General features: G+C 34.3%; 1 protein-coding gene across 1 annotated transcript; it reads right to left on the reverse strand.

Annotated features, from left to right (window-relative positions):
* Positions 1,707-9,099, reverse strand: LOC107631234 (vesicle-fusing ATPase). Its single transcript, XM_016334603.2, has 21 exons — positions 8,734-9,099; positions 8,459-8,554; positions 8,293-8,374; positions 8,149-8,199; positions 7,219-7,389; positions 6,695-6,849; positions 6,506-6,614; positions 6,227-6,326; positions 6,092-6,147; positions 5,626-5,691; positions 5,457-5,539; positions 5,098-5,231; positions 4,631-4,841; positions 3,952-4,083; positions 3,816-3,876; positions 3,624-3,683; positions 3,072-3,130; positions 2,904-2,991; positions 2,620-2,742; positions 2,323-2,388; positions 1,707-2,171 (listed from the first exon to the last, which is right to left on the reverse strand). The coding sequence occupies exons 1-21, from the start codon at positions 8,916-8,918 to the stop codon at positions 2,028-2,030; spliced, it is 2,232 nt and encodes a 743-aa protein (XP_016190089.1). The 5' UTR covers positions 8,919-9,099; the 3' UTR covers positions 1,707-2,027.

Here is a 16,645-nt window from a genome sequence, read left to right on the forward strand (position 1 = left end):
ATACTTGTAAACTAAATTAAATCCACAATATACCCAGTTAAAATTTCTCCAAAATTTTAAAAAAGAAAATTAAAAACAAATAATTTCATATTTTTGTTGTTACTCTTCTTTGTAAAGAAATTGCCAAAATGGGTGTTTACATAGAAAAAATGATTTCTCATATAGTTATTGTTATAATTAGAACCCACCATACTTTGTTAATAACGCATGGAAAAGTATAGGTAACTAACAAGATTTTTGAACAATGTGTAAACAATGTGAATTAATAGAATTAAAAGAGTAAATTTAAATAGTAGTATTAAATTAGGGTTTAGTGTATTTTCATTTGATTGGTGGTTATTCATGTTGTTCAAAATTTTTATTGTTTCCCTAGCACTCCCCATAAGGAATATATACTGTTGTTAATGAACGAGAGATTTTGGAACCCTAAAAGATGATGGAATCCACTTAATAGATAGCATTGAGACAATTTACATGCATGCCTTGAATATATATTGTTCCACTCACAGGACTCACAACATTAAAATAGCGAGTGTATGTTGAAAAGTTAGGTTAATATGTTAAATCATTTAATTATCAACAAAATTGGAGTTTAAATACTGTACAAACAAATTATTTAACATATAGAATTATAAACATTTAAAATTTTTAAAAAATATTAAAATGACTTATAAAGTGAAGACAATAGAGGAATGTTTGGTTAAACAATAATGAGAGGATCTTTTAACACTCAATAATAAATATTAGTGAGGTTATTCATAATTCATTCGTGATATTCGTGATNNNNTGAAATAGGTGAAAATTGATGCGAAAAGAGTAAGAGAGATATGAGATTGAGTTGAATTGCTTGCGGTCTAATCACAATGGATGACTTTTTAGTCAAGAACTTCATTATTATGTAGTCTATTAGTTAGTGCTGATTACTAATTTACTATCTAAGATGACAAAATACAGTTAGATTATTCAAATTACTATATTATGAATAGTCTCTACATGTTTTGTTCAATGCCTTAATCCTCGGTATCAGCAGCCATTCGCAACTTATGGTTTCAAATGAACAACAGTTGGCAAAGCATATAATATGGGTATTTTTTTTTTTCTTTTCTTATTCTTTTTAAAATAAAAAACCTTTTCNNNNACTAAAAAGATTAGTAGAACAAACAGTCGTTTTGAAAGAGACATAAAATTCCGCCATACTTTCTCTTCTCTTTTTTCTTATTCTACTATTTTTTCCTCTTTTGGGTGATTGTGATTTCCGATATTTTAGATAATTGCTTTGAATTTCTAGCTGCGGAGTAAGTGCTCTTATCCCGTTACTGCTAAATTGAGGAGACATTTGTAAATTCTCGCATTTTATGACAACCATTCATATAGATTATTGTAAAACATGCATTATTCTGAATAGAGGACAGAATAAAAAAATGAAAATTTCAACCGATATATAAAGCTGTAAACTCTTATCTTTTCTTTTTTCTCTTAGGGAAAAAAAAAACTGAATATTATTTAGAGCCTTGGCTTATTGTAAGTACACAAACCGAAACAGAAAAGCGTAGTTCTTGGGTAAAAGATTGAAAATAGCAATGTAAATGAAAGTTGACTATGCAAGCACTCTAATTACAAAATTCTAGTGGTTTAATACTCTTGAAATAATGATGTTGATCAGGAATAATAACTAAGCAGTAAAGCTAGGTTCTATGTGATTATTCTTTTTAGCTTCAAAGTAAGTTCATAATAATAGACACCAGATAAGAGCTACAAGAATGTTACTTTTTTCTGGGTATGCCAATCTCCATTTCCAAAGCCACACAGGCACATACGATAAAACAATGACTAGAAACTCTTTCCTCTCAAAGATACTCAGCACGAAAAAGCAACAGTGAGTGAGAATGCCTAAGCAAAACCAGAGAGAACTAACAAAGCAAGCAAAGCACCAACGAAAATATACAAAGAAAAATGGAAAAAAGAAAAGAAAATGATATTACAATACAAAGTGGATCATAAGTATGTCATCTAAAGGTGACAAGAAATTATATTCTGACAACATCCTGGAGGCAATCATAGAAATGAGAGATACTGATCTTCTCTTTGCCAGAATAGATAGCTTCTGCAGATCCACCTTGAGCCCCTTGTGCTGCCATCTCAATCAACATGTACAGCTTCCTAATAGGCATCTGAAAATCAAAATTTAACGCACAAGAGACCCAGTTAGAATCAGTTCTTTGCAACCACTGGTTTCCCATTGAATAACCCACATATACAAATAAAACCAAGCTTCAACAAACCCTACAATTAAGCAAATGCAACATGAAATGGGTTACTCACATCATTCATTGCTTCTGCAGCAGCATCAATATCTTCATGAGCAAAAACATTCAACTGTTCTAGGACCTGAAAGTTTAAAGAGGACAGAAAATAAGACTTGACAGAAAAGATAGTTGTTAAGTCATAAGTGAGACGATCACTTAAATTTCAACAGATGAAACAACTGACTTGTTATCTAGAGAATAGAATAACTTCAATAATATCAGGCAACATTTGAAACTTTTTTGGTGCACGTCAATAGCCTATAAATAGCTTGAGTCGCATAATGCCACAATGTTAAGAACAAAACATGTTTACCTTCTTGGCATCATTTGTGTTCAAGGTAGGAACATGGTAAGTGACAGAGAAAGTATCACAAAATCCAATCGAGTCCAAGAAAGTCAATTCGCTTGTTGTACCAATAACCATGAGTTTTTTCCCCTGACAACACAGTGTAAAACAGTAAGCCGTGAGCAGCATCAGCATCATAAACTACACTGGTTTTTCTCAATTCCTTGAAGTTTATTCCTGTTTCTGTAAATTGTCTCGTACTGGAACATTGCCCGAAAAAGAAACTGAAAGGGTAAGTACAAATAGAACACCTTTGGAGGAAGCCGTTTGAGTAGGACCAATAGTGTCTGAGAAATCAAGTTTGAAAACCGGGGACCAATGGCTACGTACTCCAATAACCTATATATAGAGACCGTTGATCATATGTTTAAGGACCTCCAACAATTGAGGATACTAAAAGAAGGATCAACAATTCTTACCTCTCAATGTCATCAAGGACAATAACACTCAACGGTGACTTATATGCATCCTCAAAAACCTGTTGACAACAAGACCTTAGGATTTACATGATACAAAACCATATAAGGAAAATGCAAAAACAGATTAATGTTGCAATGCTAATGTATTAAGGCACATATACTTCACTATTGACTAAAACTAAAGCCTATCTTGCAAGGCCAAGAAATCCGTCTTCATAAATTATATAAACTAGACTAATACCTGCTCAATGCACGGAAAATATAGCCAAAATTAAAATTAAAAAATTTGACTATGAAATAACTAAAACATGGATCAATTGTCGTGTAAAAATTGAAAAATTCAAGGTTTTAAAACCTTTTTTTAAAATATTTTTAAGATGTTAATTAGATCATGTTATTTCTAGAGATTTTTTTTTTCAAAATTGTAAATAGTATAATAAGTTGTAATATCTTTATGTTATTAAGCTTATTTTATGCTCTTTTAATATATTATACATAGACTCAGTACTAAGTAGATTTGAAGAATGGCTAAAATTCTTAAATATGACCAACCTTAATAATCTGTGCACATTTAGTGCTCTCATGTAGTCCAATCATTGTTTCAGCTGAAACCTACAAATTACAAAAGATCAAAATAAAAAAAAAAATCCAAAAATATTATTATATAAACTAGGAAGCAAACTACAACAACAGAAGCAATGCAGATTCATAAAGAGTAATATTCAAGAGAATTAGAGAACTTACAATCTTGACATATGGGAAGTCACTGTCAATACCAACAGTAGCTGCAAGTGCGGTCTTACCACTATAACAACAAAGTAATTTAGAAACATTCTATCAAAAACAATTCCAATGAAAATTAAAATGAAAATTCGCTTACCTGCCACTGGAACCTTCCAGAAGACAAGTAACAAGTGGGCTTCCTCTGCTTACTTTTACTTGCTCCACTAGTAGCATTGCTCTTTGATAGATGTGCTTATGTCGGTCACCACAGTCAACCATGCCATGGAGTCTATAAATCAAATGAAACAAATAATATTACTTAAAGCATATTTCCTGGTTTCTGTTTACTTCCAGACAGGCTTTGGATTTCCAATTTGCCAACATTTATTATCTAACTAATAGCTACTTTTGAAACAACTAAAAAAAAGGCATAAAACAGCTAAAAAATCAAAGAGATTTTTACAAAGGTAAAGGGACCATCACAAATAGCGAGAAACATACGAAAACTTTTAAAACCATCAAATTACGTGGTGCAGGACAGTTAAATTAAGGGACGGCAAGACTTGTTTTACTGTTCTTTTAAATATCTTGAAATATAAATTTATTTGGTAGTATAATAAAAAAGGAAGCATTCTAATGTTCAAATGAAGCAACGTGTTAATGGCTCTCCATTTATCATATAGCATACTATCAGCTAATTAACCCTAGAAGGGCAAATCTGACGGCACCCAATAGTTTACTTTTTATCCAAATTTTCGGAATGATAATAAGGCAAGAATAAATAAATGAAATAGCTTAACCAACTTCTGAAAATACTAAAGAATTCTGATTAGTACCTGCATCTTTCAAGATCATCAGTGGAAGCCCCAAATGCAGGAATAACTTCTTGGAGTGCATTCAAAAAGTCATCCATGGTAACCTTAATATTCTCTTCCTCAACTTGCTTCGTGAGATCCTCTAGACTCAGTTGTCGATTTAAAGCATATGAGACCGCACTTTTCACAACACCTTCAAGTTCTGCACCACTGTAGTTTTTTGTTCTAGCAGCTGCAAAAGATAAGGCAAACCCAGAGTAAACCTTTGCTGACCTTCATAATTGAACAAGTGTGATGCTGATAATTTTATTATCCACTTTTTTTGGCGAAATGATAAGTAAAAGCTTGACATCGGAAGTAGCTGATCTTGCTTCAAAATATTTATTAGTAAAGAATCAACCTAATCAAGATTACTTATTGATTACTTCCATCAAAGACATAAATATACAAACTTATATCATCCTAAATTTGCCATAATAAACACATACCAAGCTCTTGAAGATTCACATCGGGAGCAAGAAAAGAATTCTCTTTCATCTTGTTAGTATGAATTTGAAGAATTTGCAATCGACCATTTTCATCAGGAAGGCTTATCTCAACCTGGACTTCCAACCGCCCTGGTCTACAAGCAAAAGAAATGGCAACAACTAAGAGGTATGCACTACATATGCATACAGTTACTATAGGAGTTTATTATAAGAAATCAAAGCAGCAGTAGATTGGATAACAATTCCAGAATACAATAAACAATAGCATATCCTTGTTGAGTGTTCACAAATTTACATTCATACTTTCCACACGAAGCATATTTAAAAAACCTACAAGAAAGGAGGGAAAATTTAGAGACCTTAAGAGAGCCTCATCAAGCATATCCTTTCTGTTGGTCATTCCAATAAGCAAAACATTATTTAGTGACTCCACACCATCTATCTGCAAACCAATCAGATTGTTTATTAGATATGCTTATGACTAGTAGAGAGGAGTTATTATTTTAATAAAAAATGATTTAAACTGACCTTAGTAAGAAGCTGGTTCACAATGCTATCATGAACTCCAGTACCATCGCGAGTTGAACCTCTTGACTGCACTCACACCGAGGAAGATTGTGTGACTAAATATAGATCAGAGAATTCTATGACAATACAACTTTAAGCTCAATACTGCAATTTGTTAGGGATAAGGAAACTCGTATTAAATTAAATCTTAATATTTAAAATTCATTGTACTGCAATTTTGAGTAGTCAATGTAACTTAAATAAATCTGAAGAAAACTACATGAAAAAAATTTCACCTTAAAAGCTTTTATGACTCTAATTTAACTATCTACAAATCCCACAAAGGAGGGTCACATAGTATTAGTAGCATAGAAAATCTGAAGCATCTAATATTGACACAGAATGATCATGAATTAACAGTAATCAACAAATAGGCAAATAACACATTGCATGATTCATGTTGGTCCAAAGTTCAGAAATTCCATACCTTACAAATAGCATCGATTTCATCAAAGATAATTACATGCAAATCACTTTCATCCCCTGAAAATACAGTGATTAAGAAGAGTGAATTATCAGAAAATTTAATCTTAAGTACATGCAATCTGTGTTTCTCTATCACCTCGGCTCCTCTGCTCTTGTTCAGCATCCGCAAAAAGGTCCCTCACATTCTTTTCAGTTTCACCAACAAATTTGCTCAAAACTTCAGGGCCATTTACAATCTAGTACAGCCACACAAGGAAAATTAAGATTGTACAAAATTTATTAAGCACCAAATGGTAAAAAGTTCAAGAAAGCTTATTCCAAGACAGTCACTAGTCCAGTATGAGACACAATTAGAAGCCGTCGCTGCTTCCAATTGTATCAGGAGCAATTTATTACTCAAGTACAAGGAGTAAACCTTTGGTTCCTTCCCATTCAGAATTTTCCCAATTTGCCGGGCCATAAGAGTCTTTCCAGTTCCAGGGGGGCCATAAAGCAACATGCCCTTCACATGCTTGATCCCTAATCTGAGACATCAAAGTATTCAAGTAAGAAGACGATATATCATAAAATAGTGCATAGGTGGGTGACAATATCAACATATTACTTCGATGTCACGTGGGGAGGGAAAACACGGGAGGCAAAAGCTCTTCGAAATATATCTGCAAACTCTGCACTCAGGCCTCCAATACCCAGAGACTGAAGATTAAACTCTTTCTGCTTAAAAATGTTGCTAGTGGCAGCCTCACGCTGATTGACAATCTGCAAAGCGAAAAAATGCAATTATTATTATAGCTAGTAGGGTTCAATTAGAAAACTATAATAACACATCACTGTAATACATACTAAAGGATTGTTTATTACAACACAGGAGCAGATATAATAAAACCAATACTAAATTACTGCACATGTTGAATGACTATATGAAATTCATAAGATTTTCAAACATATTGTTTGTATGAATATTCTAATGTGAAGGTTAGCATAGCACTCCCCAAATCAAAATGAGTGACCCTAATCATCACAAGCTAGTTAAGCCATAACCATTCAGAATAATCAAGAGGAGAGGGTTAGGGGGAAAAAAGAAGGAAAAAAAACCAGTTAAATGTCAAAAACAAATTGGAAACTCACCTTGATTCCACTATCACGTGCTGTTTCAAAAACAACATATGTGTCATCTGAGATCATCCCTCTTTCAAGAGCATTAGTCTTTTCTTGACCCTCAACAGCAGCTTGAGTAACTGTGAAGCTATAATTATTTCCATGATACTCAAATAACACTTTCTGCCCTACTGTCATAACCTGCATCACATAAGGTCCAACTTAAATACATATTAATCAAGCAACGAGAGATGAATGTAAATAACAGGAGCCAATAGAGGGACCCCTATTACAGCATGTTCCAAAACTTCATATGAATTAAAAATTAAGGTCAGAAGAGAAGAGAAGAAAGTTGGAAAGGGAAAAACATGCACGAGGGAGACAATGAAAAACAACAGCACGGGCAACCTGAGAAACATTAGAAAATGAATTGATCTTCCATTCAACCAAATGTAAAGCACAAATCATGATTCACATAAAAGATACAACCCTGATAACCCAACCGCCTGGCTTTCTTTTGAAACACTCTCTTTCCCCTCCTTGTGGAAAGGCTAAAACAATGGAAAATTATCTTCTTCCACATAGATGTAGGAAAATAAATAGATAAATAATTTATGACTAAGACACTCCTTGCAAGTTAAGAAAACCAAATAGAACACCAATAGTTCCCTTGGCATTGGCATGCTAAATTAAAGACCAACTATCACTTGATTAATAATTTAATTATATTATCATAAGCACATATTTATGCAAACAAAACAAATTAAGTTGTGCAACAACGAAGAGACATCTTCCTTTCCGAAATCAAATTAGTATTATTTAGAGACCACAGGACCATGTCTATTTCTAAAGTTTTCATAATCAGAAATTAGAAAAGGCCACAAAAACTATCACTTATGCACACTCAAAATTGTCCAAGTAATGACATGGAACATATAAGTAGCCTAGAGAAGGACTAACCTGGTTTGCGAACCTTTTCCGAAGTTGCTTAGACAGTTGGGGAGCATCAATCTACAAGCCAGACAGAGCATCATCGGCAATTTTAAATCCTAGAGCAGTCCAATTGGAAACAAACAAATCGGTTAACTTAAAATTCAAACGTACCTGTTCACTCTTTGCTCCTTTTTTAATGAATTCCAGTTCAAGGGTTAACAATGCCAGGTCGAAGTTTTCAGGTGGCACAAATCTATTAACAACAACACGAATCATAAAAATAAAATAAGAGTAATTTATTAAAAAAACATAGAAAAAAAGAAGAAAAGAAAATCACCTGGTGACAGGAATGGATTCAGCAGCGGAGACTTTAACACAGCGACGTTGAATGGAATTGAGAGCAATCTGGCCACTGCGAATGTTCTCATGAGCTGTATATCTCAGTTAAGAACACAAAAAGCAAAACCACAAATCGAACCTATCCAATGCATTGACATTAATTCACTAATCGACATTACCATAACGAATTTAACAACGCAATAAAAAAAATAAAAATCCATGATCAAATTATACGTTAAGAAAACTGAAATGAAAGGCGGTGGCGAAGGATATGAGAAAGAGAAGACGAAGGAGTCGCCAACGAAGGCGAGGAAGAGGTTGGAGCGATTGGGGACGGCGAAGTTGCGGAGATCGGAGGAGGAACAGAAGGCGAGGTTGGTGAGGGCAAGGTCCTGCGACGGCGTGTTCGTCACCACCATCGATGTGGAGCCCGACGACGAACCGAACAGCGACGCCATTTTAGTTTATGTTTCCTACCAGATCGGAGCTAATGGCAATGGATCCCTTCCCTTGATAGATTAGATATATGCCTTGCGCGGGAGGGAGACCGAGACACAGTACAGATGTAAGATTAATCTAAGAACAAGAGCAATAGAAATAGTAAAATACAAGCTTATTAGAATGCATTTTCTTTCAAGACATATAAACACTTCTCTTTTTTATTTAACAAGTAATAAATGTGATCCGTGACTAAGTGTAATAAAAAAATAAAAAAAAAAACTTAAAATTAATACATTAACTAAATAAATTTAATTTCTTGAATGTAAGAAATAGTATATTCAAAGGTGTAGTTTAAACTCGTATCATAAATTATTTTTAATAAATAAATTTTATTTATTAATTTATATGTAAAAATTTTAATAAAAATAAAATTCTACATCCAAGCAAAATTCTTATTCAAGTTTATCCAAGTTGTTGTAACAAGGAAAAACTATCAAAAGTACCCATAAAGTTTACGAATGCTGACAAAAGTATCTATAAACTAAGGAAATTAACGCTGTACCCATGAAAGATGGGTTTCGTAAGACAAAAGTATCCAAATTCTAATTTTTTTAATAAAATTCATAAACTACTCCACCCTCAACCTCAACTCACTTTTTCAACCTTCCATAACCCAACCTACACCTTTAAAATTCTTGCCATGGAGTCCAAAACTACTCCTACAACAGACCAGACCGAAATCAATGGTGGTGGTGGTGGTGGTGGTGGTGGTGGAGGATCGGACCTCAACCGGTTTAGTCACAAGTTTACCGAACCTTCTTTCTGCATGTAGCAGTACCACGATCTCTCTCTTCTCAGGTGCACGATGACGGTGTTTTCCTCGGTTGGGTCAAGCGTGCTACGACAACGTTCTCCTCGACTGGAATAGGCGCACCACGGCGACGTTCTCCTTAGGTTGGGTCACAGGCGTGCGACGAAGGTATTGAGCCACCTTAAGAGTGAGGAGGAAGCAGTGAGAGGGGAGGAGATTGACAGTGATGGGGTAGGTGGGTGACGGCCGGTAGCGGGGAGGTAGGAGGAGAGATATGTGATTCTGTAAGGATTTTTGAGAGAGGAAGAAGTGAGGAGAGAGGAAGAAGTGGGAAGAGAGGGAGTGACGGTAGAATGGGGTTAGAGTGGGGTAGTTTGGGAATTTTATTAAAAAATTAACAAAAAATTAGGATTTGGATACTTTTGTCGTACGGAACCCATCTTTCATGGGTATAGCGTTAATTTCCTTACTTAATGAGTACTTTTATCAACGTTCGTAAAATTCATGGGTACTTTTGGTAGTTTTTCCTTGTAACAACTTTTCAAATCACGCTCTCCTTCTCCTCCTTGTATTTCTTCTTCCAAATTCGCTCTTCTTCTTCTTCTTCCAAATTCGTGTAAGTTCTTCTTCTTCTTCTCTTCCTCTTAGAGATTATCAATTCAATTCAATTCAATTCATAATGAACCGAATATGTTATTAAGGTGAACAATTGTATAGTACTAAATGAACGGAACATTATCCATTATATAAAATCAAATTCATAACAGTTTTCTGCATAATGAACTGAACACGTTATTAAGATGAAATAATTGTATAGTACTAAATGAACAGAACATTATCCATTATATAAAATCAAATTCAAAATACATGTGTCTATAATTTAGAGATTATCAATTCAATTCAGAACACCTGCGTCAATTCAATTCAATTTAACAATTGCATTCTATTCAATTCGATTGAAAAAATAATCCATTAGCAAAATGTTGGTGTTGTTGGTGATGTCGATAACGAAAGAGGAGAAGAAGAAGAAGAATTTGCGTGCGCGAAAAAGGAGGAGGAGGAGGAGGAGGAGGAGGAGGAAGAGGAGGTATACGTGAATTTGAAAGAAGAAAAAGAGGACGTATGCATGTATTTGAATAAACTTGGATGAAAAAATACTTAGATGTGTAGCTACACCCTTTTAATAAATGTATGTATAAACTGTATTGACTTGCGTATATAAATTCTGCTAAATATAACGGTGCAAATTATGTTATTTTTGTGTGCAAATTCCTATAAAGAGTAAATAGTCATTTCTAACTATAAAAGATTAAAGCACGGATAATACTGATTATAACTAATCTAAATAAACTTGTAACAATGAAAGATTATATTCTTTTGACATTTCTAACCAAATGTTAATTTATAAAAAATGACGTTAGTTTTCAATCCTACGTAGTTTGTTGTCGTAATGTAATATCATCTAAATTCTTCCTTTCTCTTTGAATACTCTCTTTTATTTCTTCTTCTTATCTTTTTTTTTTTTTAAACAGAAGCTTAACACAACAACGTAGAGTAAAAGAAAGAAACAATTTCTTTTCATCTTCTTTACCTAATCAAAATCCTAAACTCTAATTTGTAAAGGTGGAACGAAACAAAAATAAAAAAAAAATAAAATGGCATAATTAACATGAAGATTTAGTCTAAGATAAAAATTTGAAAACAATTTTAAATGGCTGAAAATTAAAAGGTTTGAAAAAAATATTTTTTAATTGGCTAATTTTTCATCTTGGACACAATCTTTTGCAAACTTCATCATTTCTATGAAACTCTAGTTCTTCTGTCCCGTTTTCTATTATTGAAACATAACCCAAAAATTCAGTATAACAAATATTAACAGCTCAAGTTACGAAAAGCCAAGTATATATTATTTAATAATCTTTTTAAAGACTGTTAGTAATAGAGATTCAAAATCACGGGACAAGAGACAGAGACATAATATAATGACTTATTGAGAGGAAGAGTAAAAGTTGAAGCTATGGTGATGACTCTTAGAAAGGGATTGTGGCATTTCCATTGTGGACGTCCAATGCCCTTTGCTACTTTCGTCAACAACTTTTCAATAAAGCGGTTACGTTCTGCTGCAATAGGGTTTCGATTGGCTTCACTTCAATGTGGATTGGTTCATTCTGAGACACCAGTGACAATGGATGGTGTGTTGGAAGTGATGACCATGGAAATGAGAATGGAGCAAGGAAAGATTGTAACATCTTAATTATTTTAAGCCTTACCTCATGTCGTAAAACAAAGGTTAATTAAAGGTTACGACAATTCTAAATCTTATACATAAATATATATAGAAGGAATAATAATTCTAAAAGCCCGATAAAAAAAATAAGCTCAAATACGGAATTACAAAATACGAACGTTCACACGAAGCTACAAGCATAAGAGACAAGATCCACTATGTGAGATAACAAGATATATGTAGTTATATAAGAATATAATAATCATAAGATACTAGCCACAGCCCGCGGAATTTAGGTCGACTAATTAACTACTAACATACAGAGTTTTGAAAATAAAACAACTTATACAGAATATCTCTCATAAAGTAAGCCTCTAAAGCAAAATAAAATACAAAAGTGAGAGTGCTAATAAAAATAAATTAAAAGACTCCAAATACATGATAAAGGTCCTTCACTCTGTCACCATCAAGCAACTCACTGAGGTGGGTTGTGACCTGCATCTGAAAAACAACAACAGAGTATGGAATGAGAACCGGAGATTTTCAGTATGATAACAGTGTCCAGTAATGTAAGATATAAGACCCCAGGATGCCAGAAGCAATCCTAGAGCTTCATATCCGTCATAAGATTCAACTTAAAGCATACTAAAATTAAAACCATAACTTTAAAACCTTTATAAAAATAGGTAAACTAACTTAGGGGATTTCTAACTATCAGTTCACCGCTGTCCCACAGCCTTCTCCAGCCTAACCGCCACGCGATTCCATCGCCACCGTCTTTCGATCCTCCTCAATCCCAGTAGAAAAACACAGGTAATAGCAATGCAAGTAAAGTACAAGTATAAAAATATATATCAAGTAATTCAAATAGGCAATTGGGCATGTTATACAATTAAGCAAACAATACAAGTCGACAAAGCAATCAAACAGATAGAAAATGCACATGATGAATGCCTGTCCTATTGGCTGTGATATCACATTGTCGGTTCAACTGCCAACCCGACACATCTCCATGGAGATGTCCCCCTTCGGAATCATAATGGGAACCCCCCGAGATACGGTGCTCGGAACACCGTCCAAGATTTTGTGCCTGCACACTCTAGTGATCCGAAGGGATGCGAGCGGGATACTATTGCCACGGACCTCACATCTCAATGTAAGCGGGACGAACCACCGTCCTTACACCGCCGCCGCTACCTCGACAGGCGGGATCCAACCAAACCGTCCCTGCCAGGCGCATAGCGTCTCAACAATCTCAGTATAAAACAGTGATTCAGTGGTTTTCAGAAATCATTTTTCAATATATCATAGATCCATCACTCAATTTCGAGTCCCAGACTCATCTCAACCACTGCCAATCCATAATTTTCATTCCAAACTCATTACTTCACCGCTTTTACAATTCATTTACTATTCTTCCTTCTCACTCTACCAAACCCATCCTTAGTACACCAGAAACCTAAGTCTCTGTTCTCTGACTTTTCAAGAAAATACCAAATAATTCCACCCAAGACCTTCTCTATGTTTTAACATAAAAAACGAGCCAAAAATTCGTAAATAGGTGTCACAGAAGTTTACAAGCTTGTTCGAAAGGTGAAACAGTTAAAAACAAGACTTTAGTTGAAAAACAGGGCATGTGCGTACGTACAGAGGAGTGCGTGCGCACGCCCTGGAGGATTTTCAAAGTGTGTGCGTACGTATAGAGGTGTGCGTACGTACAGAGAGTAAAAATTTCAACTCTGTTCATCCGCACAAGGCGTGAGTACGCCCTCAACAGAGTGCACCTTCCAACGTGTGCGTGCACATAGCTTGCAAAACTTCGTTGGTTGTGTGTGCGCACAGAGCGTGCTAGCGCTCCCATCAGTAGCCATATCCCCGTGTGTGCGTGTGCACAATTTCAAAAATCCACAGGGTGTGCGTGCGCACACAAGCCAGAAATCACAAATTCTACAGCATTCACAGAATTCAGATTTCAGACACCAACTTTCAACGATCATATCTTTCTCTATAAAATTTAGATTTCTACAAAATCTATACCGTTTTAAAAGTTCTTTAAATTATCTTTATTTTGATACAAAAATCATTCAATTTCAAAAATCGTAGCTCAAGATATGATCCGTCGAAGTTAGCCAAAAATTCATTTTTTACCAAAAATCTCTAAACCTCAATTTTACCAAACTCTCAATCCAAAATCATTTATTCCATATTCAAAAGAGTCCTAATGTACCTAAACCATATTCATATACCTTCAAATCATTCCACAACCTATCAATATACAATTTCACCAATTCCATCCAAAAAATCACACTTTCATGCCTCAAATTCTCAATTATTACAACTCAAAGCATCATTTATCAACATCAATACACTTCATAAATCATTATCAACACCCAATTTCATCATTTTTAATCCCACATCATAAATTAACTTCAACATTCATCAAAATCACACCTTCATCAAAATCATCATATTATCAACATTTATTATCAACCAATTCAATCTTATTCTAAGGTCTACTAGTCTAAGTGTCTAGAGATATTACATGTTACATAAAAGAAACTAAAACCATACCTTGGCCGATTTTCAATATGCACAAAACACCAATTTGAGTCCAAGCAAGCTTTCAACCCAAAATTAAGTCACCAACAATTCACCAACTAATTCCAACAAGCATCAACAACCAATTTTTCCAAGCTATACACATTAATTACCACAAATCAATACCTAGGGTTCATCAAAATCACAATTTCACAAGGTAAAGAGTTTCCTTACCTTTTTCGATGGTGTTTGGGGTACAAACCATCAATAACCCAACCTTAAGTACTACCTAAACAATCAAAACACAAAAATTCATTCAAAATTATTACCCACATTTTCGGATTTTTAGGGCAGAAGGAAAGAGATGAAAATTCGAAATCTCACCAGCAAATATTAGATAGAATTAACGGGTTTGATGAGAACTTCGCGTAGCCACTGACGGCACGTGAATCGAAGCACCGTAACTCGAGTTATGGCCACCGAAAGTTGTATGTGAATAGTAACACTCTCTCTTCTCCTCTCTTCTCACTTGCTATTATGTTATGAAGGGTTATGAGGCTAAAATGGCCTCACTTAAGGGTATATCTGTGTTGGGCTTGGACCCAACTTAGGTCCAATCCAACCTATTAGTGTTTTTGGCCTATTTAGCCCAACTTTGGGCTAAACCTTTAAAATTAGTGCCCGTTTTTCAACTTTGATTATTTTCCTAAGTTTTTCTACAGTTTTTATTTCTCTTATACAGTACCGGACAGGTTAAAGCAAGTACTACTAGTTAATTTATCGGTATACGTTTTTACGCAATTTTCCAAAGAAAATTACATTTTTCAACTCAGAAAAATCTATTGAGTCCAAATATCATATTTAAATTTTCTAATTAACATTCTAAATTTTTGGAACCTATTTTGGAAAATTAATTTATTATTAGTTTACGTTAATTAATCGTTAATTATTTCCGGTTCTTACATGATGCATGCCTAGTCCTATTGCAGGTAGTGAGCTCATCTGTTTGTTTCGACCCACACCCGACGCAATCCAACTCACAAGTTGGATAAGGCATTCCAGTGACGTAACCTCTGCAAGTTTCTACTTCTTGCAGGCGCTGATTCTCCAGGTGAAGTATGTCGAACATGACCTTTACAAGTACATGCAGGTGCTGATTCTCCAGCTGAAGCATGTGACCCCTTCTCTTAGAAGTCATTCCATATTTATACAAGTCCCTGTACAATCATTCACATACAAAGCCCATGGCTTATTACATTTATCCTTCGGCACCATAACCATACTATCGTCACCCTCTCGTGACTTTCCCATAATCACACGTGTCGATTTTTCTTTTCTTCAGTCTTTTGATTATCAACATAAATAAATCAAATTATCTTCGCACTATTCACTCACCCTTCACTAAATATCTTATGGAAAAGAATCATAAGATTCTTTGATTAAGTCGGTATTCTCTAAAATTTTTAAGATTATTCTGTTTACTACTAATAGTAACACTCTCTTCTCCTCTCTTCTCTTGCAGCTGCTAGGTTTAGTGTGTGGGTGGGTTATGAGCTGAAAGGACTCATTTTAAGTGTATTTATATGTTGGGTTTGGGCCCAATTTAGGTCCAGTCCAATTCGTTAGCGTTTTTGGCCCGTTTGGCACAATTTTGGGCCAAACCTTTAAAATTAGTACCTGATTTTCAATTCTAAATATTTTTCTAAGATTTTCTACTGTTTTTAATTATTCTCGCACAGTCCCGGACATACTTCAGCCGGTAGTACCGGTTAATTTACCGGTACATATTTTTACGCAATTTTTCAAAAAAAAATTACATTTTCCAACTCAAAAAAATATATTGAGTTCAAATATCATATTTATATTGTTTAATTAATATTCTAAAACCTTGAACCTAATTCAGGAAATTAAATTATTATTATTATTTATTCGCTAATTAATCGATTAATTAATTCGCGGTTCTTACAAATATGGTGGCTTAGAGTTTTGATTTGGTAAAGAAGACGAGAAGAATATTAGAGAAAAAGAAAGGATTTGGATGACATTACCATGAATACTTTTCATAAACTAACATTTAATTAAAAATGTCAAACAAATATAATATTTCATGGTTATAAAGTTTATTTAAATTAATTATGGCCAATATTGTTAGAGGCTCAATCATTCAT

The sequence above is a fragment of the Arachis ipaensis genome, chromosome B03 (assembly GCF_000816755.2).
Source record: "Arachis ipaensis cultivar K30076 chromosome B03, Araip1.1, whole genome shotgun sequence".
Classification (NCBI taxonomy): domain Eukaryota; kingdom Viridiplantae; phylum Streptophyta; class Magnoliopsida; order Fabales; family Fabaceae; genus Arachis; species Arachis ipaensis.

Coding starts and splice junctions, on each gene's coding strand:
- LOC107631234 (XM_016334603.2), bottom strand. CDS start 8,918: ATGGCGTCGCTGTTCGGTTCGTCGTCGGGCTCCACATCGATGGTGGTG. Junction 7,390..8,148: donor GGAAAAGGTTCGCAAACCAG/GTTAGTCCTTCT, acceptor TATGTGATGCAG/GTTATGACAGTAGGGCAGAA. Junction 3,877..3,951: donor CTGGAAGGTTCCAGTGGCAG/GTAAGCGAATTT, acceptor TTGTTGTTATAG/TGGTAAGACCGCACTTGCAG.